We start from the raw sequence: 24,599 nt of genomic DNA, 5'->3' as shown, positions 1-24,599 counted from the left end.
AAAACCCTCTGCGAAGTCATCGCGAACACACACGGATTTTCCCGTATTTGAGACCAATCTCGGAAAGCGTGGTAAGAGCACAGATGAACAAAGCAGCAGACACATCTATAAAGCCCAACCACCAAACACATGCTTTTTTGAATCAGGGAGTCAACATTTCAGTCACAAACAGTACACTCATCAAAACGGTTTTGCTCAATGTATTTTGAAATCAGTTTCAAATGCTGCTGCTCCACATTTCCAGAAGCTGCAAAAAGCTCATCTTTATTGATCGGCGATTAGAATTCAGCGGACACCCCAGTCTTTGCATCGAGTGCACAGAGCTCACAGGGAAATCACACACACGCATGACGGCCTCGACCACTTCCCTGAAGGACTCCGTTCCAGCTGGGGCGCCGGGGTCCTCGCACACCCCAACACAAGCCGAGTCCGTGCCCTGTGCCCCACCGAGCCCACAACACGGCAGCGGCACTTCCCGAGCGGGCGCCGCTCGCCACGCGGGGCCTCAGCACGAGAGCAGCGCTGGTGCTGCCGGAGAAACCTAGTCCTCCACCCCCACGTGGCCAGCGGCGCCCGTGCCAAACAGCGCGGGACACCGTCTAGAGGGAGACAAGGGGATAAAACGTGTCTCGTGCCGCAAACACATTCGGCGTATGGATCTCTCCGGAGGAAAACGCGTGCGGCGCTACGGAACAGTGCAAAACCAACAGCCACCACACCACAGGTTCCGACTTCCTCCAATATGAAGAAAAAGTGCGTCGAGGCACTTGCACTACTCACTTGTAGTATCTCTCGCTGAGTCACACGCGGCATGGCTTCCCTTCGGCCAGGGGTGCCCGAGACGCCAGGCAGAGCCTCTGCACAGTGGCAGAACGTTCTAGAGCCTGGACACCCACCAGTTCTCTGGGACGGCCCACTTGTGTGCCGAGCTGGTGTGGACCGGACTGTCACCAAGTGTGGGTCGGGAACGATGTCCCCCTTTTGCTTCTTAAAGGGAGCCGTGGGCAGGGAAGGGGCGAGCACAGTCGGCGTGGCTAGGACGAGCACCTCAGGGATGCCTCCCCTGACTTCATCTTCTTGGCCTGCCCGTTGGGTCCAGGGGGCGGGTTCTGCCGCCGCTTCTGTAGCCTCTCCTCCTTCTTCCTCAGGTAGGCGGTCACGTTGTCAAAGGTGGCCTTGTAGAGACCGCTGAAGCCCACGTCCCCGCCAGCCGCGCCTGCGCGGGAGGAATGAGAGGAGAAGCCAGGTGGGACGGGGACCAGTGTGCCTGCGGGGCCCTGCTGCAGCGGAACTGACTGGGGCTCACCGGGGACTTGCAGAGCCTGCTCCGAGGTGCCCCCAAATGCCCAACCCCTGGTGGTCACGCCAGCTGGACCTAGGATTGCTTTTAACACTACACGCCAAAGCCAGGTCACTGCTGGGAGACGAGGCACAGGGACTGTGGCTTGCACACTCGTGCTGGTGGAGCTGCCACCGTGCTGTGAGCTGCCCCATGGGGGTCTTGTGCTGGGGACTGAGGGCGGCCTCCAGCCAACAGCCAGAGAGGGAGTGAGGCCTTCAGCCCAGCAGCCTGTAGGGACCAGGACGCTGCCAACAACCACTTGCGCACCTGGAATCAGACCCCACCCCCAGGGAAGCAGTCCTTTCAGGACTGCGCTGGGACCACTAAGCCTCGGGACCCACACAAACAGCAAGATAAAAAGTGGTGTTGTTTTCACCCACCGAATGCAGTTGTTAAACAGCAACATAACAGATGCAGACTGATCTAAACATCGAGGGTTCAGGAGCATCATGACCACAGACCAGCCCCACAGGGTCGGCCTCACCAGGGCCATACACTCCACAGGGACCGTCGGCAATGTGTGTGCCTGTGCCCTGCACGGTAACCTGCCCACTCGCTCGGCTTCCCTACCCCTTCCGTGACTTTCAAGCTCAGCTGGCCCGCCTTCCCCAAGCTCTCTCCCCCTGCAGCTTCCCCCACACCTGCACTGTGAACAGGCTGTTTCATTTGCAGCAGCTCAGGGAAGCTAAGCCTGCCCTGGGCTGGCCCTGCCAGGAGATCCACAGCAGGACATGCTGGACCCGGACCCAGGCCCCGGCAGGGAGGACGGCATGTGCCAGGTGGGGAGTAGGCTCGCTACCGTCCCCGACACAGTCCAGGCACAGACCCACTTGACAGTGTTGCTGGGGAGGACAGAGCCCCGTCACTGCCCTAGTCCTTCCACCCTAAAAGGAAGGATGGAAATTAAGCCTGGACCCAGAACCAACAAATCACCACAAGAACGCCTCCGTGAGACATTTAGATCACTCCTTGCTGTCAACAGAAACGGAATTTATGTTGGATCTCTTGAGTTCCAAGGAACTCTGACTTCTCCCTGGGGAATACTTTGAAAGATGTCTTCTGGGCAATAATTTCTTTACTCAAATGAAGGCGTCTGACTCCCAATGCTGGGTTACCAGTCATCCTTCTGACAGTCGCTTCAAGTCTCTGCTCAAGAAAACATCACGGGGTCGCTAGAGGCTATGTAACTAAAGGTTTGCCTTCCTCTACCAAGAGAAATGGAGTGAGGTCGGGGCATCTGGGTGGCTCAGTTGGTTGGGCGTCTGCCTTCATCTCGGGTCGTGGTCCCGGGGTCCTGGGATTGAGCCCCGCACCAGGCTCTCTGCTCAGTGGGGAGTCTGTTCCTGCCTCTTCCTCTGCCTCCCCACTCACACCCTCTCTCTTGTGCGCTCACTCGCTCACGCTCTCAAATAAATAAAATCTTTTAAGGAAAAAAAAAAGAAATGGAACAGGGAAGGTCTCGTCATTCTGACATTCTCAGACAAGACTAAGTGAGGGCAGCACCCAATGCTCACTGCAGGCCCTTCCACTGACCAGGACATGTGGCTCCAATCCCCTGGCCACTCTTCACAGACTGCAGTGCCACAAAGGGGGGGGGGGGGAGTCTGCCTTCCCACTACTGCCTCTCCTCTTCCCTTGGCCTTGTGTTCCTACCGGGACCCACCCTGGGCCACGGAGACCCACAGTAGTCCACTACCTGTCCCCACACCTGAATTTGTGGCCAGGAACCACATATACGTGGTCACTCAGAGCCAGCATTTGGGGCCCGTGAGTCACCCTGCCACTCCGTCTGGAGGCCCACCAACTAGTGGCCCCACCCAGAGGACCTGCGACACACAGTCCTGAAGGCAGAGAGGCGGACAGGACTCCAACCCTGACCCTGGTTCCTGTGTAGCTCAATCATCCTGACGCCCTGCCTGGGCGTGGGTCAGCTTCTCGGTGCCCTGACCAGCCGCCAACCTTGTGGACGGGGACACGGGAACATGCCACACATCCTGGGCTCTCACCCACAGAAGGGGCTTCCTACTGTGTATGATATTCTGCAAGCAGGCCCTGTCTGTGGCCCATCCGGGACATCGTCCTGAAAAGCAGGCCGTGCTCACACTCTCACCTTCCAACATGGCCCAATTCCCCTGAAGATGGGCAGAGACCTTCCTTAAGGCGGCACTTTCAGGATCAGCCTGAGAAGACAAACGGAAAACATTTATCGGGAAGGCGCAGGACTGCAGCCCCAGTGCTGCCGGCAAAGGCACAGACAGACCCGCCGGGTGCAGTCCAGGCTGCCGGGCCCTCGTGAGCACCAGGCAACACCAACCAGCCGGCCTGGCATGACAGACACAGCAGTCACATCCCGTCATGACCAAGACCCATGACACGTGGGCTGCCAGCGTTCTACACTCGCTCACAAGTGACCTTGTCTGAAGAGCGCAGCAGACGACATATGCCAGCTCACGGCGTTCTGTTTGCCACTGCTCTTTAGATGAAAAGAGCCCAAAGGTTCAGGGGCATCTCCAAAGCCCTTGGTCAAGTGAGCACTCGGTAAAGGATGAGACTATCAGGACAGTATCTGGTGTGCTCTACCGGACTTCCCTCGGTGTCCTAGGAGATCCCGGACAGGCAGGAGAGAGCCATGCTTTACAGATGGGCGAGCCAGCTCAGAGAAGTGTAAGGTTCGCACGTCACGCGGGGAGGAGAGGCTTGCTCAGCCCACAGCCCACACGCCTTTCTCTACTCCTGATTCCAGTGCCCCAGATACAAGGCCATGCTAAGCCTGCCAACGTCAAGGACACACAGCCAAGCCACACAAACTGCTGGTTTCTCTGCTAAAGACATGTGACCAGGACAATCACAAGAAAAAATATGCCAATGAGGGCGACTACCCTGCAGGCATCATGACATTAGAGGAGCTGGCCAGGCACCCCTGCTCCCTGAACCTGCATCACAAGTCCTCCGGCCACCCCCCCCCCACCAAGGACACAGCCCCCAGCATTAAGACATGATCGAGCTGAGAGTGGACACAGCTGTTAGCCCCCGCCACCCCCACCACAGGCTTAGAGGCAGCAGGGGCCCAACACGTCTCACCTGCCACCGGCCATCCACAGGCCTGCAGAGCACAAGGGGGGCTTCCCGGCAGTCTTGCAGGACCCACAGTCCCTGGCCCTCCTCGAAAACAATGTCCCACACTCTGTGCTGAAAAGCCAGCTGCTGTCTGTAACCCAGCTGCTGTCTGTGGGCATCGAGCTGGAAGATGTACACCACAGGAATACTTTCCACGAAGAAAGAGAGAAACGTTATTATTACAACTACCATGAGGTGCATGTGGGTGTCACTGGACACTGACCAGATCGGCCCCGAACGTAAGATCCAGCCACCGCCAGCATCTCGACTACAGGCTCCCAAGAGACTCAGCCAGAGACACCTAGCTGAGCCACCTCCGAACCCAAGAGCCACAGGAACCAAGAACTAACAGAAGTCTAGGTCAGTAAGCTCTGGGTAAGCTTGTCCCGCTAGGACAGGGAATCAGTACAGGACAAAGGAATGAGACGCGGGGAAGGGGGCTGTCCCACTGCAGCCGCCCGAGGGTGCGGGCGCTGGGCTTGGGCGCCTCCTGCCTCTAAATCTGCACCCTTATTTTAAAACAAAGGCGCCCCCTGCAGGCTTGTTAGGAGGACAAAGGAGATGGGCGGAAACACCCCCACCTGCCGGCACTTTTGAACAATGCTCGCAAACCCACTGGACGGCACGTGCTCCCCAACGCCTCCTCCTCAGCACCTCGAGCCCTCGGGCGGCCCTCCTGGGACCTGCCCTCGGTCGGGTGTGAGGGCTCTATCGGGGCCAGCCCTCAGGGGGCTGACTGAAGCGTATTCTACAACCTCTCTGACCCTCATGTGGGACTTCAGCATGCAGATGAACGCTAGTGAATTTAAACAACAAGGAAAAGAGCGCCACTCCACCCAAAAGAAAGGAACCCACACGGGTCACGCAACGGCCATCCTCCCAGAGTGAAACTCACTGCAGGGACGGTTGTATGAATCAAAGGGTCTGAAGCCTCCCAACAAAGGCAACAGCCCACGGGGCCGATGGAACGACCCACGTACTCCCTGCCTTACAGGTGCACGGGATGTGCAGGACCCTGAAGCCAAGCCGTCAGCGCGTGAGCTCACCCACCAGTCACACAGCAGCGCCACGCAGCTCTCCTGGCTGCAGTAAGTGATCCTGGACGCGGCGAACCTCTGCAAGGAAAAGCAGCAACGTAACTGCACGTTCACCTGTCAGGGACCCGACTCTGGACTGTTCTGTTCAAACTGAGACCAGGCACAGCAAGACTTTGACAGCTGCCATGACGGTCAAGGAAGGAAAACAAGAAAACAGTCCTGGAACTTTCTGGAAATCAGCAAGAGAAAAGAAAGACCCAGCAGACTACCCGTTTCACAATTCCAGTGTGCCACAGCAGATAGCAGAAGCCTCTCCATGGCTCTGGCCTTCCCTCAATGTCTCCAAAGCCAACGGAACTGACCAACAAGAAGCAAGAACAGGAGGTGACAGGGAACCCAAAGGACTGTTAGCAAGACACAATCGCATGTGCAAGGTCCGCACATCCTGGAGAAGGAACGTCCAGACACCAGTCAGGAGAAGTGGGGGAGAAGGCCTGGCTTCACCAAGCCCAGCTGGAGGGGGAGGGGCCATGCCCCCGGGGGCTCTTGAGAAGGAAGCAAGGAGCCCAAGAGGCAGGGCCATCCACAGCTTGCGCAGGCCACGCAAGCCAGGCCCGAGGTCAAAAACCTGCTGACTCATGGGCCCCTCTCTGCTGCATACTCCCCCCACTCTTAGAAAGAGACTAAAGTCAACCTCACCATCCCAGAGCACCAGGAGGATAAGTGAGAGGACAGGAAGGAGGACGTGAAAGGACAAGAGGTGAAATAAAGTTACCAGAACAAATCAGGCGTCTGTGAGCCGTGGCTTCGGGGCGGGGGGGTGGGGGGGGAGCACCAGGACTGCAGACACCCAAGCAGGAGGTGCCATGAGCGGGCAGCCAGAGCAGCAGAGCCCGCTGACCTGGGGGCGCAGGCAGCCACTTGGCTGGGTGGCCACAGCCCCAGGGTCCTTGAGGCTCCGGCCTGTGGTCAGGCCTGACCTGCCCACTTCTGCGGCCAAGTAAGGGCAGCAGCTACAGTCTCAGAGGGGAAGAGAGAGAACAGCCAATCCGAGGAGGAGGCCGTCGAGCCCTTCAACTCTGGCCCAGTCTCCTGCGGGCCGGCAGGGGGCCCAGGGGAAAGTGCAAAGCTCCCGTGAGGACAACCAGGACACCCCAGTCATCAAGAAACCACCCCAAGGGCCAGCTCTGCAGGCCTGGAGAGCCACGTACGCACACTGCTCCCTCCCTGCCAGGCCCAGGAAGGCCTCTGGGAAAACGGGTGGGGCCATCCTCAGTGACCAGCCTGGACCTCAGCCGGGCAGGGAACCAGCCCGGGAGCATCACAGAGCTGGGTGTCCATGACAACAGAATCCCGAGCACCCCAAACGGCAGCCCACACATTCTCCCTGAAAAATCTCTGACAACCAAAGGCCCAGGTGACCTGACCTGGGGATACACTGGCCGTGTGGGGTCCCAGGGGTAAGGGGGTGGTCATAATATTAATCCGCGACAAAGGGAGAGGCTCGGGAAGGGTGCTCAGCTGCCTGACTGTCTCTAAACCCTGGAGAAGCTCTCTGCTCAAGCACCGCTATCTTTTCCATTTCCAAGCAGGACTAGAGGAGGCATTTCTGTAACGCAGCTGCTCAAACACAAGTAAGGTGAGACAGAAGTTATTTCCCACTTACGGGAACAGGCACCTTTAGAATCAGAAATACACGATCTCCCCCAAGCCGGAAGACGTCTGTGTTGACAGCAAGGACAGGTCTCCAACGCAAAGCGGTTTTGTTCATGGGACCCCAGTGACTGGAGAGGCACCCTACAAGCCCCAATAAACCCGAGACAGAAGCGTGACGTTACCTTGTCACCCCACGGCTCTGCCGGCTCCTGCAGGCTGGTCAGGTGACAGCAGTGCAGCTCTCGGCCACTTCGGTACTCCCAGAGCCTCAGGGTGCAGTCCTGCACACAGCACGGACAGGTCAGCACACGGGGAGAGGACAGCCCCAGAGCACGGGGGCTTCTGGCAGGGGGTGGAGCACTGCTCAGCGTCAGCCAGTGCTGTGGCACCCTGCTCTCAGGGATGACCTGCGGCCATGCAAAACACCCACGATCCCCACGTGGCAGAACGGGCAAAAGACCCGAGACAACCTGCCTGTTACGTGCAGGACGTCAGAGACCGCAGCTGCCGTACTCGCACTGGGAGTGCACACGCGCACACACACACACACAGACGTTTCAAGGGTCACACATTCGCACGGGAGACATGTGGGTGGGGTCCCGCCTCCCTGTTCAGGAACAGGTGAAAAGGGGGCGTCTGCTCAGTACCCGTGAGACTGTCGTTTGGTGCAGCCTGTGAGGAGACTGGCATGTGTACCGAAAGCCTTGGTGCTCCAAAAATAAGCAGAAACGCAAGAGAGAACCCGTATCAACAACTGCTCGTCACACATCTCGCTGGAAGGACAGGACAGAGAAAGAACTGCGTATCTGAGAACAATTGGGACACACAGGGAGGGAACCAGAGCCTAGCTGGCTCGTCTGCTCGGCCGGCATCCCGGGACTCCCGACCCCGGGCACCAGAGTCCATCGCTGACCACACGCACGCACAGGCCCACGTGCACCAGAAGCCTGGATTCTACGCAATCCAACGAAACGGCAATGACACAGCACATGCAGAGTTCCTCAACGACCGGGAGAAAAGGAAGAAGAGCGAGTCCCCCAGAGCGGAAGAGCCGGGGTGTACGGGGGCTCGGCAGGCGCAGAATACCCGCCAGGGAACCGGGAACGGCAGACAAACAAGGAGGCGAAGGCCCGCCCACCCCAACCTCCTGCTGCCCTGCCGGGAAAAGGATGTTTCTGAGAGGTGAGGTCTCAAGGACGGACACATCACGACACCAGACAATGGTGAGGCCATCTGGGAGCAGATGAAGGTGGGGGACCGACCACAGGAGGCCACGACACAGCAGGCTGGGCCCAGCAGGCCCGCAGCAGTGCAGCCACCGGCGGTGGAGGGGGGGGGCAGTCAGAGTGGCTGGACTCCCCACCCCTGTGACCTGCAGAGCCGCGGGTTCACCATCTGGATGGAGCCCGGGAGCAAGAGACCGCCGTCTCAGGGATGCCAGAGCCACACCAAGGGGCACCACCGGCCCTCCCCAGTCACCTCCTGGAGCACGGGGACAGGCCTGACGCCCAGAAAGGTGAAGACTGGGCCAAGTAACCACCAGAAAAGGGCTGACCCAGATGGCCTACAGGTGCCCAACTCCGACACCCTGGGCTCCCAGACGCAGCGCCTCCACCATGCTGGCCAGTGCCCTGTCCCCGTCATAAATGGACAGACGCGATCAGCGGACACCCACAGGAAACCTCCACTGGGAAAGGTGGACACACAAGGGGAAGGAAACACACACGTGACCTCGGGGAGATGGGAGATCCTCCACTCGGGCCCGATGAACGGGGCGCAATAAGAAAAGGACACTCTGAGGGCAAGAAAAAGCTCCTGACAATTACCAGGAACAGCAGAAACAAAAGCCCCACAGGACACTACCAAACAAAGTTGAGGACAAGTCCCGAAAAGCAGAAGCAGAACATGAGAGGCCAAAGGAAAGAAAAAGAACCAGGCAACATAGCCCAATATCCCACAGCACAGATTCGAGAAGCGCCCAAGTGGGGACACTCCTGGGACCAAGGACCTCAAATCGCAGGGGCCACTCACCATGCAAGCCAGTCTCCAGAGCCCAGCCCCCGTCTCCCCCAACTTCCGAGCACAGGGGCCCGAAAAGGTCCAGAGAAGGGGAACAGATCCTACAGAAAAGACCCCGACCGCCAAACTCAGAATGGCCTCAGACTTTTCAAGTGAAAGTGGGAAAAAAGCCAAGCACAGAAACCAACCAGAGAATACACCGGCCCCACGCCTTCCAAATCCCTGGGAGGAACGCTCACCTCGAGCTCTATGCCCGCCCACCCACCAGGCACCGGGGGTCAGGGGCACTTCCAGGACAGCAGCCTTATGACAATACCCTCCTTCCACCATCAGAGGCAGTGCTCTGAAACAGACATGAGAGACAGAGAAAGACAGACAGACAGGATGAATATGAGCATAGGGGGTGCTACGGGAGGTGCAGCCCATCAGGAAAGGGGATGAAGGGCAAGACACCACCACAGAGAGAGCGGGAAAACACACGGAAAAGGCGTGCTCTTATTTCTCGATTGCTCTCGTTCTCTGGATATGCGGGGCGGCCGTTAAGAAGGCTGCAGGGCCTAAAGGTGCACCTTGCAGGGGCGCTGGGAGCCACGGCCATCTTGCACTATTGGCCTAACAGCAGAATTTCACTTTACAAGTATATGTGCTTCTAATGAAAACAAAAAGTGCACTCTGCAAGGTGTGGGGCACACGGTGGGCAGCGCAGCCCCGCCGCCAGAGCACAAGCCCTCCTGCATCTTCGAACAGGATCACGAGCAAAATGCCCAAACTTCCAAGCTGGCGCTAAAATCAAAGGTGTTCGTTTTACTTTTCTGGGTGCTTGAATATTTTTTTTAACATGAAAAAGACTGGAAGATATAGGTATAGCAAAATTCACAAAAACTGGTTGCCTCTGGGGACTCGAGCCACATCTGTTTTCTTGTTTGCTATCGCAGGACCCCGCACCGCTGGGATGAGTAGGACACGGGACCACAGAAACTGTGAGAACACAAACGTGGTGAAGGAATGAAGCACAGACACGCAGACAGTGGCCAGATGTCTGCAGGACGCCAGGGAGGCCACTGTCCCCACCCAGAAACCCTAAGTCTTAGGAGGTTCAGGGGCCTCCCGTGCAGCTCCCCCCGCTCCTGCCGCCAGGCACCTGAGTCCCATAAAACACTAAGGGGCAGGAAAGACAGGAGGAATAGGACAGAGCTGAAAAGAAAGGAAGAACGAGACACCATCAGTAATTCAAAACCTTCGCTTTGGCAAAAACTACGGCTTAATGATCCTTTTAAAGATTATTCCTCAGAGCCAAGTCCCTGATCACTAAACCATCCATGGCTTCAAGCCCCAACTGCCAGGACATACAAGCTTTCGTTACCCATCAAAGCCCCCACCAAGGTCAGGTGCCCTGCCCAAGGGCCAGGGCGAAGAGCCAGCACAGCAGTAACTGGATGGAACCCATGTCCCCCAGGACTCAGAAGAAGTCTTCACACCGACTGTCAGAACGGAGATCACCATGCTGTTACAGATGTGACAGCCCTGAGAACACACGCCTCACAGCCCATTCCAGTGTGACACACACACACCCTTGAACGGAAAGCCCGAAGCAAGGAGCCAGCCACAGTCCGCTCCGAAATTCGGAAAGCAAGCACCATCTAGTGGACAGCCACCAAGTGAAAGAACCACAAGTGGGAACAACAGAGCTCATGGCTGGCAGCCCCCGCACAGCCCCCCGCTGAAAGGCACCCACAGGTGCACACGGCAGAACAAAACACTTACCCCAGAGGAAGACAACAGCAGCTCAGGGTGGTCGGGCACCACAAAGATACGGCTGACGAACCTACAGTGCAAAGAGAAGCAGAGAGGGGCCAAGTTCCAGGGCGCTGCTGCGACGTCTGTCACCTCAGGGAGAAGCCTTCCCCCCAAACCGACCCCCAGCGAAAACTGCCATGTGTAGTTAGACAGCACTGAGCACGCACGAGAAGCACGCCGTGTCATTCTCTGGGCCCCAACAGCCACAACAACCTCCGAGCAGGAGGGGGCCCCAGCCACGCTGTTGGAAAGATCCACGAGCATCTGTGCTGCTCACTCCGGCTGCCCTGCTCACAGCCCGAGACCTTCCCTGCAGGTCTGTGACGACAGGGAGCCTCGGGAGGAGACCTGCAGGACAGAGCAGGGGCGGAGGGCGAGCCGCCAACACCAGCCAGCGGACAGACCAGACCTCTTGCCTTCACCCCGGGGTCTGCCGGCTGTGAGCCAGCCTCAAGCCCCACAAGGGGGACAGCCTTCCCTGCTTCTCTCCCAGCGGTAACGTGACCACTAGCACACGGCTGCCGGGGACGCCCAGGACTGGCTGGCCCAAGCACTCCCCTGACACAGGACAGCCGTTATAGAGGCTGTCAGTCACCTCAACGACTCAAGGGGCGGAAACCAGTTTGCACAGATTTTACACAAGGTTCTTAAACACCTATTTTTACTCCTTACTCGCTAAAGTACCTGCTGAGCGCCTACTACCTGCCACTGTGCTGAGGGCTGGAGACGGCAGTGAGCACAGCCACAAAGGCCCTCCGTCCAGGGCGCTGGCAGGAGACAGGCCAGCGGCGGCCTCAGAAGAGCACAGCCCAACATAAACACGGTGCGGGCCATGCCATTTACGTTTGCAAGTGACCACGTATGAAAATAACTGACACTACTCTTCCTTAACTCAATTTATCCAGAATATTACCATCTCAACACACAACCTAAATTAAAAATCAATAACAAGCTGTTTTTATGATTTTTTTCACATGAAGTCTTCGAAATCAGGTCTTAGACACTCACGGCACATCTCACTTCAGACTTCAGGGCTCTGGGCTCCTGTCTGGATGGTGCAGGCTAAGAGAAAAGCAGAGCAAGGTGGGACGAGGGGAACGGGGGCCTTCCTGAGAAGGCAGGTGGCATCTACCAGGCACTGAAGAAGTGGAAGAGAGCACAGGGCCCTGTAGGAAGAGCATGCCCATTAAGCAAGGACAGCACATGCAAAGGCCCTGAGGCAGGAGTGTGCCAGTGGGGGTGGGGTGGGAGGCAGCAGACCCCAGTGAGAAACAGCGATGGAGGGAGGGCCACGGGGCTTACAGGACATAAGTCTGGATGCTGGATTACTAGAAAGCTGAATTAAAGCCCACATCTGCTGTCAGGAGCTACAAACTCGGCCACCAGCGACCCTCACAGAGGTCACTTTACATTCCATTCAAAACCAAGAACACAGGAGCAATCTCCAGAATTAAGTCTCTCCGATGTATCCCACTGCCTCCAATAATGTAGTGTTAAACATTTTAGCAAACAAAACAAAGGGCTTCTCCTCTCCTCACACCGTAATTAGCCTTGAACTCGAGAAGAGTAACGTTCCTTAGAAATGCCTCCCTTGCAAAACGTCAAAATTCAATTACTAGAAGAGAACTCATTTGGCAGAAAAGAAGTCATAAAGGAAGGACCGCCGCCTGGGCTCAGAGATGATGTAAGTCCTGGACCGTTCAAATTACCAAAGTATGTTCCCCCTGGCACACACCCCCTCACCGGCTGCTAACCACTGTGGGCATTGACAGGCGTCTACGCTGAGGAAGGAGTGTTCTGGAAACAAGCCCTCGCCCGGAGGCCGGCGTGGGGACCACTGGTGAGCGCTAACGGCAGGAGGTGGAGGGCTTAGAGTGAAGGCCTCTCACACACAGTGCTCTGCTGGCTCCCATGGGCAGTGCCACCACCACCGTGTGCAGTGACCACACCCTGAGGTGTCAGACCTCAGTGCCGACAAGAAAACCTCTCCCCGACACACATGGGAAGGGAAGAGAAGGAAGAGGTGGAGGTTCTGACGGCCCCTGGGCAGAAGCCCACACCAAATGGGGCCTTGCTGGGGAGCAAGCTGCCTTGGGCAGTGTCGCTCACGCAAGGCTGTCCCTCTTCCCCAAGGCCCTCGCCAAGCAGCAGGAGGCCCCAGCTTCACCACCAGCTGCCCAAGCTGAGCGGCCCAGCCGTGCTTCGAGCCTGAGCTTCCTCCTGTGGGGCAGGAAGGGGACTCACTCTGCGTGTCCGAGGCAGAAGGACTCGATGCTGTGCGGTGCTGCAGCCCAGCTGACCCGGATCTTCTCATCCCGGTCGGCAGTGAGGACATAGCGGTCGTCGGGACTCACGGCCTGCACACGGACAGACCTGCTGGTGAGGGAGACCAGAGCTGGCCCCCCAACCCCCACCCCCAGGACCTGTCCCTAGCTCTACACGGTGCCACAGCCGTGTCCAGATGCCCATTTCAACGTAACTCCTCCCTACCACCTGCCCCACGCCCCACGGCCTCCAGCACCTGCTCGCCTTCCTCTCCTTCCTCCTTCAAGTGTCCCTGTGGCCAACCAGTCACAAAGTCCTGGGGGTTTTTCCTTTAAGAACCCCTCCCTTATTGTCCCTGCCTCTCTGGTCGGGTCCCACCCCAGCTCCAACTCCCACTAGCTGCCCCCAGCCCTCACCAGGCCTCTCGGGGAAACAGCTCCTGGCTCAGGGGCTGGAAGGACACTGAGGTGAGGCCCGTAAAGCACGAGGACAACCTTAGGCCTTGAGATGGTGCCTGCCCTTCCCACACGCCTCCTCTACCATGTCACCCAACCCAGGCTGTCCCTTAAATCCGGAACCACCCAGCCAACTCCCATGGGCATTCACCATGCCAGGCTCACCATCCTGAATCCCATCCCACGAGCTCCTGCTCACAGATCTGCAGAGCTGTCCCTGCTACAGAACCCAAACGCCGACAGGTGGGCTCACAGACCCAGCCTCACCTCCCCATCAGACCCCTGCCCCTGCCCCCAGCTGACTGCAGCAAACTTAATCAGGCCCATCACCCACATACCACATCCAACAGCATCGACAGGTGCCCAAGCTCAAGCTTGCCGCATTCCTGTGGCTCCAACACCGAAAAGGAATAAACATCCCCAGACTTGTCGGCCACCAAAAGCTTCTCCTCCGAGGCCGTGAAGGTCAGGGCCGTGCACCTCCTCACCACGGTCCTGGAAGGCAAGAGACGCCCACCATCGGCTTGCACAGGTCAGCACGAGATGGGCCAACAGACCTGCAGGCTGGACCTTCTGCTGGCGTGTCAGCCCCACACGTGTCTCCCCTTCCAGTCACCAAAGGCAGTGCCAAAAAAATAAAGTGATTAAGAGAACAGAAACAAAGCCAATGCCTTAGACCAATTTTACTTTGGAATATCTTTGCCTTTGTGATAGCAGAATCTGGGTGGTGGACATCTAGGCGTCCAGTGTGAAATCTTCTCAAATTTGCTGTGTTTTAAGACTATCATAATAATAAAATGTTGGGAGAATTGCCCCTTGACCCCAGCACCTCTACTGTGCATTCTGGAGAAGAAAACGGTCAACTTCATAAATACCCAATGTGCTCTGATCAGACCCAGAAGCACACACACCACGTAGGGGTAGGGCCCTCCTACCCCTGCAGCTTCCCATCTGGGACCACCAAGTCCACACCTCAGCCCGGGGCCCTGCCATGCGGGCATCCCACCTGTGCTGCTCCTGCACAACGCCCCTGAGGATGGGGCTACACACCTGTCAGCCCACGCGGCACTCGGCTGTCCCTCCCCCACGGGACAACTCCGAAGGAAGGCAAGCAAGCCACCGCGAATGGCACGCACTGCTGGGGAGGTCTGCGTTCCGGCTCAAGCTGTGTGACGGCTAACACGCTCCCAAATTCAAACCTTTGGTCCAGATTCGCAAGACCCATCACATTTGCCGGTTGGTTCCACACTGTGCCAGCCTAAGAACAAAGTTACAGCTCCCGCCACACGCACCCCTCCTCCTCCGGGGTCTCACTACTGGTGGCAAGCAGGGTGCGTGCGGCTTCCTCCCACTCGCGCTCTCACCGTTCACCTCCTTCTACTGGCATCTCTGCAGCAGAACGTGCTTTCCACAAGGCAAGACCCTGTACTTTGCATCCTACGGCAGATGCCACGTGTGCCCTGCTTCGCACACGAACAACAGGTTTGTCCGCATTACCTACATTTGTGGCTCTCCTCAAAGGAGCGGCATCCCTGCCCTCCTGTCACCGGGGCAGGTGGAGAACCAACTTTCCAACACGAGCCAGTGTCTGTGCACACGGTGCCCGGCTCCCTGCAGCTGGGGCCCCACACGTCACTTGAAACAGAAACTAAGGCTCGAAGAAGCCACGTTTCCCACACGAGGACCACACAAAGACCTCCCAAGTTCTCGGAAGCCCAGGGACAGAAGGACAGAAAATGCAGGGCAGCGGGCCTGCAGCCATGTCCTGGGGCTCCGCCACCCACAGTGCTGAACCCCCTCCTGCACGCACCTGAGCCGGGGGAGCCCCAGAAGGATGAGGAGTGGTATCAATACGGAGAAAACAACAGAAGAGCATGGGGCTCCAGGCGAGACTAATCAACTCCCCAAGCACGCGGTCACCAAAATGCCACTGTGCATTCAGACGGGCACTCACGCAGCCATGCGGCCATCAGTCCAAAGCGGTGGCCTGGGCTGGTCCCGCAGGAGTCTCAGGCGTGGACTCACATGAGTACCGGCCACTGCCCGCCCCCACCGCCCCAGCTCAGTCCAGAATCTTGTCCCTTTGTCCTCTGCCAGTGGGGGGGCTTTCATCTTCTCAGGCCAAGTTAGTCCTGGCAAGGACTCCAGGACACTGCTTGGCTGTACAGAGCAGATGAGGGTGAGTGTCTGAGGGGTCAGGTCACAGACGTGGGCAGACAGGTCATGAGACCAGACAGTGGGTGGCTGGCCACTTTGCCCCATCAGAAGGTGTGGGCCTCACCCATCTTTGGGGTCTCTGCACTCCCCCCTCTCTCCACAGAGTCACAGGGTTCACAGCCCAGCATTCCCATCCTCATGCCCCCCTCTCCCCTCTGCCACCACCAAGCGGAGCACCGCTGGTCAGGTAGCTGAGCCCTGAGATCCCCCACATGGGGCTGGTGCCCACCCAAGCCCACCTCCGGCAAGCCACACCTATTCAACAAAACAGAGTATGCAGGGGCCCTGTGGCCCGCCAGGCCCTGCAGGGCACCAAGGATACCAAGTTCCCCGACACCACACACCCCCAGCAGTCAGGCAGCTTCGGGCAGAACAATCGCATTTCCTGGGGCTTTGCCTTTCCACATATTCGCAGTATTTCAAAACAGGCATTTTCTGCAACAGTGTGATCTCCTACATAAGACTTCTCACTAATAAATGCACACATCACAATAGAAAATATCATGTGACCCCAAGTGACCCTCTTTAGTTCAGAAAACCTGGCCTCGGTTCTGGGCCTTTGTCCAGAAACTGAAACCTTGAAACCAATCACTGCTACCCACTATTTCCATCTGGGCTTTTCCTTAAAACCCTCCATGGTTAAGTATTAAAGCCACTTGAGAGCTCCTTGGTCAAATGTGGATAATACGGGCCCAGGACACCCTCAACACTGAACTGAACATCAGACGCATGGAGGATGGGTGTTTTTCTGAGGAAGGGGTCCCAAGGGTAACGGATGCTGGACCAGGCAGCAGCACATCTTACGCTGAGATCAGCATACAGCCACAGGACAAGACAACCTGAGAAGTGCAGCCCCTAGACCTGAGACATGATCCGGCCCGACCCCTTCATTCATTCAGTGGCTGACACAGGCAGGATGGGAGTTATCCAGGGTCCTCCAAGCAACATCTGCATGCGCAACGTACCTTCCACAGGCAGCACGAGAGGCCCCGCACACCTATCACAGAGGTTTCCGATACAAAGCTATTCTGCTGACGTCAATGCAAACACCAAGACAAAAGATACAATTAAACAGGAAAAAAAAAATGCCAGGTGCCAACCACTATTCGCTAACATGGAACTGCCCACCCTGAGTGTTCCTAGATCTTTACACAAAGAAAACTGCCAACACACTACCTTCAAAAGACAAAACAAAAACACGGCCTCTTCCCCTCAAACACCGCCAGACCACACTGCAGAGGGAACCAGACATGTACACATCCTCCTCTGTGCCTGAATACCCACCCTGAGCCTTACACTCCAGAGACCTCGCCCTCCATTCCCTGATAGCCTGACAGCCACAGGGACCCAATGACAGGCAAGAAAAGTCTAGATTCCTCCTTCCAGACCCTGCACAATGCCCTCAGGGAATGGCCAGAGCCCCACCAGGAGCCCTGGTTCCTCGCCCTCCAGTCAAGGTGCAAGCGCCGCCACAAGACGCAGGGGCATGTGGGCCGGCTGTGTGGGCGACCCCTTGTCCCAAGTTCAGGATGAAGCGCTACCCCCAAGCGGGGTGCACATACCAACAAAGACTGCCACCTGCAATGTGCCTTTTTACTCTTCTTAGAAAATAAGATGCAAGAGGAATCCAACAAGCATAGCTCTCCCCGATAGAGGTGTGAGCCAGCTACAAAGTGAAATCCTAACCTTGCTGTGAGATAGTTCAAACACAAGCTGCATGTATGAATCTGTTATTCTCAAGGGACACTTAAGCCGTGCAGCCTAAGGGAGGCAAGGATGAGAGGAAGGCTGACTCTGCTCCGTGTGGGTGTTTCCAACCCGGTCACAGACATCATAATTCCAGCCCTCACCCACCTGAGGGAATAAAGAACTTACTATCAGGACACTGTCAGGACCCAAGAGAAATTTACACCTGCCCAGGGCCTGTATCAGCATCACCCAGCACCTCCTCTCCTAAGCCTGCTAATTTTCCTCATTTCTGCCAGCACGAGGCTGGAGGAACACTGGAAAGCAGGATGGCATAGTGGCCAGGGGTACCAACTGTGGAGCCAGAGTGACCAGGGGCAGGGCCCAGCTCTGCCCTCCAAGCTGACTGACCAGGATCAGCTTCCAGGCTCCAGCCAGGGATGTGGGTATCAACAACGCCCCCGCCCCCCTTGCACAGGGTTGTTTTGAGGATCCGATCAGTTAACACACATAAGGCACTGACAACAGCGCCCGGCACGTGGCTGAGACTACATGTTAGCTGCTTGTTCGCTGTCACTGTCACCATAGCTGAAGGCATGCAAGTGTAAGCTGTGCGGTCAACATGGTAATTATTCAACGTTAGCATTTCATACCTGACACTCAGACATTGCCATGGTTTTGTACGGAAAAGAATCAGACGCTTACTGTCATCAGTTAAAGCAAAATAGCGGCCCGACTGGGCGAAGGTGGACGCCAGAATCGTGTCATTCCCCTTATCCACGGGCTGCCCGTCCTCCCTGAGAAAGAGAAGACAAGGACGATCAGGGCTTACCTGAGTAAACAAGGCTGCATTCCTCCAGGCTGGCCTTGTTCGTTTATAACATGAGCAGAGACAGAAAATGGTACAAGGTTCACATAGCCAGAATATAAATGCATATTAAGTGGACAAGGGGAGGTTCAAAACAGCTGTAATTTGGGGGCGCCTGGGTGGCACAGCGGTTAAGCATCTGCCTTCGGCTCAGGGCGTGATCCTGGCATTATGGGATCGAGCCCCACATCAGGCTCCTCCGCTATGAGCCTGCTTCTTCCTCTCCCACTCCCCCTGCTTGTGTTCCCTCTCTCGCTGGCTGTCTCTCTCTCTGTCAAATAAATAAATAAAATCTTTAAAAAAAAAAAAAAAAACAGCTGTAATTTTTAAGGAGTAAATCTAATTAAACAGAAAAATCTCTCAGCACACACACCAGAATACAAAGGGCTGAGCCAGAAAGACCCTCTGAGATCCATGGTCCACTCCCACACAGACATGCACAAATTGAAGACTAGAGTCAAGGACTAAATCATATTAAAAAAAAAAAAACTGAGCCATAAGGTCAATTTTTCTAGAAAAAGGCACCATACAAAATTATCACTCTCCGCTTTCCTTATCTTTCAATTAACTAAAGCTAACTTCAACGCATACGCTGCATTATTTTAAGATGCCCACGAGAGTTAGTTACTGACAGAAACTAAAAGTATTTAGAAAAACCCTACTATTCTTAACACCAAATTAAAGTTAGTTCCACGTTTCTTTCCCGAGGTGGTTCGTGCACAGGGCATTGTAAACAGAAACGAAGACTTCGGTGCATCAGCCAGTTCCTCAGTGAGACAATTCACTTCTTAGGCTACCCCGTCCCATTTAGTCCAGCCATGATTAGGCCTGAAGAGGCTGCCCCGTTATCTCACCCTTTATTCTCTTGTGACTTCTTTCCTGCAGTGCTGCAATCGTATGTGAAGAGGACGTCATCATCACTAAGGAAAAACAGAAAGATTTTAAAGGGAGCACTTTAATGAAAATGTGAGGTTTTTTTCCTGGAGCACAGATATTCTCGTACTCAATAAATTAAGGGTCTCATCCACGACAAGAAATTGTCTGGGTATAGTTATTGCATAGAAAGGCTGAGGAGCTTTCGTTACTTCATCTTTTCAGATTTGTCATACACCACTGACATGGTTCCATGCCAAATAATCTGTTAAGTAAAACAGACGAGGACAAAAACTCAACAGAAGTAATACATTATTCTTTCACGCCCTAGAAAATCAATGCAAGACGGTTATGTTAGAAGAAATTATGTTCTGATGTTTTTGGGTGAGATTCCTGCATCCAAATTTAAAACTGCCACCATTTAAAAATGTCTCAACTACCCAAAGAAGCCCCATGGCTGCCTGTACCTGCCAGCACAGGAGTCAGACCCTTAGCTCTCTGCAGTTTATGCCCATCTTCGCCCTTCCAGTGCTCGGCAGAGACCAGGCATTTGTACAAACTTATAGCCTTTGAAGTAACCGGGCTCAGACTCTTTTCCCACGGAACACTATGGTGCTGCAAAGAGTGGTTCTCTGAGTCAGAAACTTTGTCACCAGTCTCTTTTCTCAAGAGGCACAGAGGAGAAATCCTATGTTTTAAAAAAAAAAAAAGGCGGGGGGGGGGGGGTGTCTGGGTGGCTCAGGCCATGATCCCAGGGTCCTGGGATCCAGCCCCCTGTTGGGCTCATGCTCAGCACAGAGTCTGCTTCTCCCCGTTCCTCTGTCCTTACCCCCCCCCGCCCCCCGCTGCTCATGCTCTGTCTCAAATACAAAAAAAATGAATCTTTAAAAAAAAATGATGGATTTATTACACTTGATATGTATCAAATGTAATATCAAGTATAATAAACCCCTGCCTCCCAGTGGCATGTCAGATACCATCAACCTCTAAAAATAATCTGGAATATACCACAAATTTGTGAGCAAACTTTATGTGTAAACTAAATCTAGCACGGATTTGGATTTCCAAAACTCAGCTTTGAGCAAAGAGCAGAAAGTGCATTTACATTTGACAGACACATCGTCTGTTTCAAGTATGAACCCAAACTACCCCGGGAAAGGTGCAAGGGGCCGAAACTGACCACGGGACAAGACTATTCGATCAACACTTAATGTTAAAAATCCTGTGCGAGAAGGAGCATGAAACTGGGGCAAGCTAAAGCAGACCCGTGTGCAGGGGACTGGAGAGGATAAGACCTAGAGCCCCGAAGGGCAGGCAGAGCGGGCTCGACGTCTGCGGGCGAGGGGGGCAGGCGCCACGCCTGGAGAGGGAGGAGAGAGGGAGTGCGCCCGGGACTCAGGCCCGACAGAAGGTGCTCTCAGCCTTCGCCTTTTCGGTGGTGTCTGCTCCGTGGGTGGCCGGGTTGGTGCGTAGGGTATTCCCTACGCCCACGTGGGAACGCATGCGGAGCGTTGTTCTTTTCTCCACATTGGGCAGGGCCGCTCTGGATCTTTCTCCGCTGCAGCTGGGCGACGTGGTCCTGCTGGTATCTGCTGGGCTCTTAGTAATAGTTCCTGCGAGAGGTGGGTGGGAGTGAGCCCACAGCAGTCCGGGGCAGCTCAGAGCTCAGGAGCTGGAAGTGAGCCTCCGCAGCTTCCCTTCGGAGGTCAGCCCCAGACGCCAGCCCCAGACGCCCCAAGTCTCTCTCATCCTCAGCGATAGCTCTTTGCCTGTGTTCTTCTGTTCTTGGACTGTGGTATCACCAATCACCATTCGAACAGGGTGACTTCTCAAGAGGCGCCGCCCACACACCCCACCCTGTTCATCGAGTCACTTAAATTCCTCTGCTGCATGCCCCTTCTCTCCATCTCCGTCCACTGTCCAAACCGCAGCAGTCCCGCTGCTGCCCTTGACCCCCACAGATCCGCTTGCCACACCGAAGCCAGACAGATCCTTGCAGAACACAAATCTGATCATTGCATCCCCCTGCTTAAAACCTACAGGTGTCTGCTCGTTGCTTTCATGGCAAAGACCCAAGTCCTAATCATGGTCTAGCGAGCCTGTGGTCTGGCTCCCATCTACTCTGCAGCCTCTTTCCCCAGCAGTCCCTTTCATTCTCTGTGCTGTAGCCAGGACTGCCCTTCCATTCACTGGCACAATGCACTCACCCCAGGGCCTTAGCACATGTCATTCTTTCTGCCTGAAATGTTCTCCCCAGCACCCCATCTATTTACTGTAACTAGTTAATTCCAGTCACTCAATTTCATTTCAGTGGCATCATCAATCAGGGAAGCCTTCTCTGCCTTTTCGTTATTTGTATTCACGTTTATTTGATTAATGTCTCTCCAGACTACGAATGCCTAATTTTTCAGGTCATGGTCATCCCAACTTGCAGCACAATACCTGGCGAGAAGTCAGTGCTCAATCAATATTTGCTAAGTACATGAATGGATCGAGTAATTGTCTTAAAGGAACAGCTACTGTTACGGAAGAGTGAAGGAACGATGATAGGCAGGAGGCGTAGGAAACTAGGAGAATGCTGGCTCTGACCCCACCTCCTGTATGAATCGAGGATGAACTTATACCCAAAATCAAAGGCAGCTGCTGCCGGCAAAGCAGAATGTGTGGGAGAAAGCCAGAGTTCCTCAAAGGCAATGTGACAAAAGGGATTTTCATGGAGGCAGAAGATGGAAGGACAAAGGACACAGAGGGTTGGGGAGAAGGGGAAGGGGAGGCAAAAGCATTGCAAGGGAGTATCCACAGAGAGGGTGCCACTGGGCAGTAACCTCAGTGGAAGCAGGAGATTTTCCAGTGTTTCTGAAAATGAATCTGCAAACATTTCTATTAGACTGATCTAGCTGGCACAGTGAAAGTCCATACACATGGTCTGGGACGTTGTTCAGGCACGCAAGTGAGTTTCCAGTTTCTAGGCTGGGCAGGATAGTCATTCTAAGACCGCAGAGATCCTAGACAGGGGCCAGTCATCACTAAGCTCATGAACAAATTCAACTTCCTTTACAGTCATTTACATCTTATAAAATGTTCCATGACACACATTCTAACTGATAAAATTAACTATAATATACCTGTTTGAACTGACCTTGAAGTTTGCCTTCATGTTATAAGTGACAACCCCGAGAAGTAAGAACAATTGTTTAAGAACTGTAGAGACTGAACAACAAAGATTTAAGGGAACTCATGCGTTATAACACGAGGTGCGGAGCGCGCGTAAATGAAGACTCAGAGAATCGTGCTTGATCATCAGATGTAAACACAGCCTCGTCACTTTGATCTTTTTGAGGGGATGAACCATGTGCCTCACGCTCTGACTTCTTACAGTACTTGTGCCAACAAGATGTATTTACCTAAACAGCTTTTTCTCAGCAAATTCCGGGATAACCCAAACCTTTTCTTTGTGATTTTAATCCATTCTGAATTGAAATGGCTTTAAGCTTATTTTTATTTTCACAATTTTCTCTCTTGGGTCTCCTCTGGGGCTACTTCAGTTTATTTTGTAGGTGCTATCAGATGTTAACGCAGGTCCACAAACATGTTACCTAAGGGCTCTTTACCATCATTGCTGTCACATGTACACGTGTAAACTATTTCAGCATTAATATGATGTGTTGATATTTCACTACCTAATGTTCTTAGCATATTACCCCAAACCCACAACTCAAATTTCAGGTCTGTATAATTTGGCTGGTTTTTTTTTAATTCGTTAATATAGCTACTAAAGTTATAACCAAGTTTTTACCTCTCTAAAATTTACGATGAGGGCGTACTCATCATTTACAGCTTGGATGAAAATGGAGAGCCATTGGCTTTTGTACCATTTCCCTTGGTAATTTTCTCAAAGGAGTCAGCTGTGTTAATAATAACTGTAGTCAGTAACTGTTTCAGTAACTGTATCCATCCTCCCTTGTCATAATAATACCTAATAAATCCATAACAAATACTATATAACAACAAATTGTGGAGCCTAAAACAGTAAACATTTACTTAGCTCACAATTCTGTGGGTTGGCCATTTGGGCTGGTCTTAGTTGGGTGGTTCTTCTAGTGTTGGCTGCTCTTTGCTCATGTGTCTGTAGCCTGCCACCCGGTTGGACAAGAACTAGCTGGTCTAGGATGGCCTGGGACAACTCGTCTCTACTCCTTGTCATCCCCCAGGAGGGTACAAGGGCTTACCTACATGGTAGGCACAGTCAAGAAAAAACCCACAGGCCTTGTGAGGTCCAGGTGTGGAACCAGTATACTCTTGCTTCTGACGCATCCTATTGGCCAAGGCCAGACACAAGGGCAACAAGGTCCGAAAGGGAGAAATAAACCCCTCTTGGTGATAGGAGTGTCAAAGTCGCATTACAAAGGGCCTGGGTGAAGGGAGGGGTGGAGAATTTAGGCCATTTTTGTGGTCAGATCTGCTACAGTCCATCCTTTGGCCCCAATTATTCACACCTCTCCACCAGAAAAACACTCACCTCCTCCCAAGATCCCCAGAAGTCTCACCCAATCCCAGGACCAGACTCGTAGTACAGGGTCTCATGATATACTAGGTTGAACATGCCTCCTTAGGGGCAGCTCCTCTTGACCCATAGACGGATAAACTAAAAATATCAATTATCTGCCCCACACACAGCATACAATGGTCAAAGAGAAAAGGACCACCACAGTGAATACTTCGATTTGAAAAGGGAAAGGATGGGGACCCATCAGTGGCAGTCAGTTAGGCATCCGACTCTTGGTCTCAGCTCAGATTGTGGTCTCAGGGTGGTAGGATCGAGCCCCACATTGGACTCCACATTCAGCATGGGGTCTTCTTGGGATCCCCTCTCCCTCTCCCTCTGCCCCTCCCACCTGTGCACACACTCTCTCTCTCTCTAAAAAAAATAAATAGATCTTTGGAAGAAAAGAAAAGGGGGAAGAATGGTTACACAGAGCAATCCCTGGTAGATAGCAATTCCTAAATCCACAGGGAGAATGTTCTCAGGACCCCAGGAGAAGGGAGTGTTCCCTGATGAGGCTGAGTTGTGCCTGCCGGGAGCATCCCCAGGCTGTACCCCAGCACGACTCTTCCCTCTGCCCTTCTGGAGATCCCTCCTTTTCCAGCACCTCTTGCTCACTTTGAAAAATGTGCGCTTTGAGCAACTCTTCAACTCTTACTGCCCTTTGCAAATTGGGGGTACAGAGGCCTTTTTTCACTTTAAACTGCTCAGTCCCCTGAAGGTG

The 24,599-nt window shown here is 54.4% G+C and overlaps 1 protein-coding gene across 1 annotated transcript in view; it reads right to left on the bottom strand.

Annotated features, from left to right (window-relative positions):
• Nucleotides 1-185: 185 nt before the first annotated feature.
• The window catches only part of WDR4 (WD repeat domain 4), a 32,241-nt gene continuing 7,827 nt past the window's right edge, over nucleotides 186-24,599 (bottom strand). The window contains exons 4-13 of the mRNA XM_008710193.2: nucleotides 19,314-19,379; nucleotides 18,297-18,388; nucleotides 14,027-14,183; nucleotides 13,213-13,325; nucleotides 10,936-10,996; nucleotides 7,335-7,433; nucleotides 5,510-5,574; nucleotides 4,424-4,607; nucleotides 3,453-3,522; nucleotides 186-1,216 (exon numbers count right to left, since the gene is read on the bottom strand). Of these exons, the coding sequence (XP_008708415.2) occupies nucleotides 1,035-1,216; nucleotides 3,453-3,522; nucleotides 4,424-4,607; nucleotides 5,510-5,574; nucleotides 7,335-7,433; nucleotides 10,936-10,996; nucleotides 13,213-13,325; nucleotides 14,027-14,041 (789 nt within the window). The 5' untranslated portion in view covers nucleotides 14,042-14,183; nucleotides 18,297-18,388; nucleotides 19,314-19,379 and the 3' untranslated portion in view covers nucleotides 186-1,034. The remainder of the gene's footprint in view (nucleotides 1,217-3,452; nucleotides 3,523-4,423; nucleotides 4,608-5,509; nucleotides 5,575-7,334; nucleotides 7,434-10,935; nucleotides 10,997-13,212; nucleotides 13,326-14,026; nucleotides 14,184-18,296; nucleotides 18,389-19,313; nucleotides 19,380-24,599) is intronic.

This window comes from Ursus maritimus, unplaced genomic scaffold (assembly GCF_017311325.1).
Source record: "Ursus maritimus isolate PB19 unplaced genomic scaffold, ASM1731132v1 scaffold_4, whole genome shotgun sequence".
NCBI lineage: Eukaryota > Metazoa > Chordata > Mammalia > Carnivora > Ursidae > Ursus > Ursus maritimus.
This window is presented reverse-complemented; position numbering and strand designations above follow the sequence as displayed.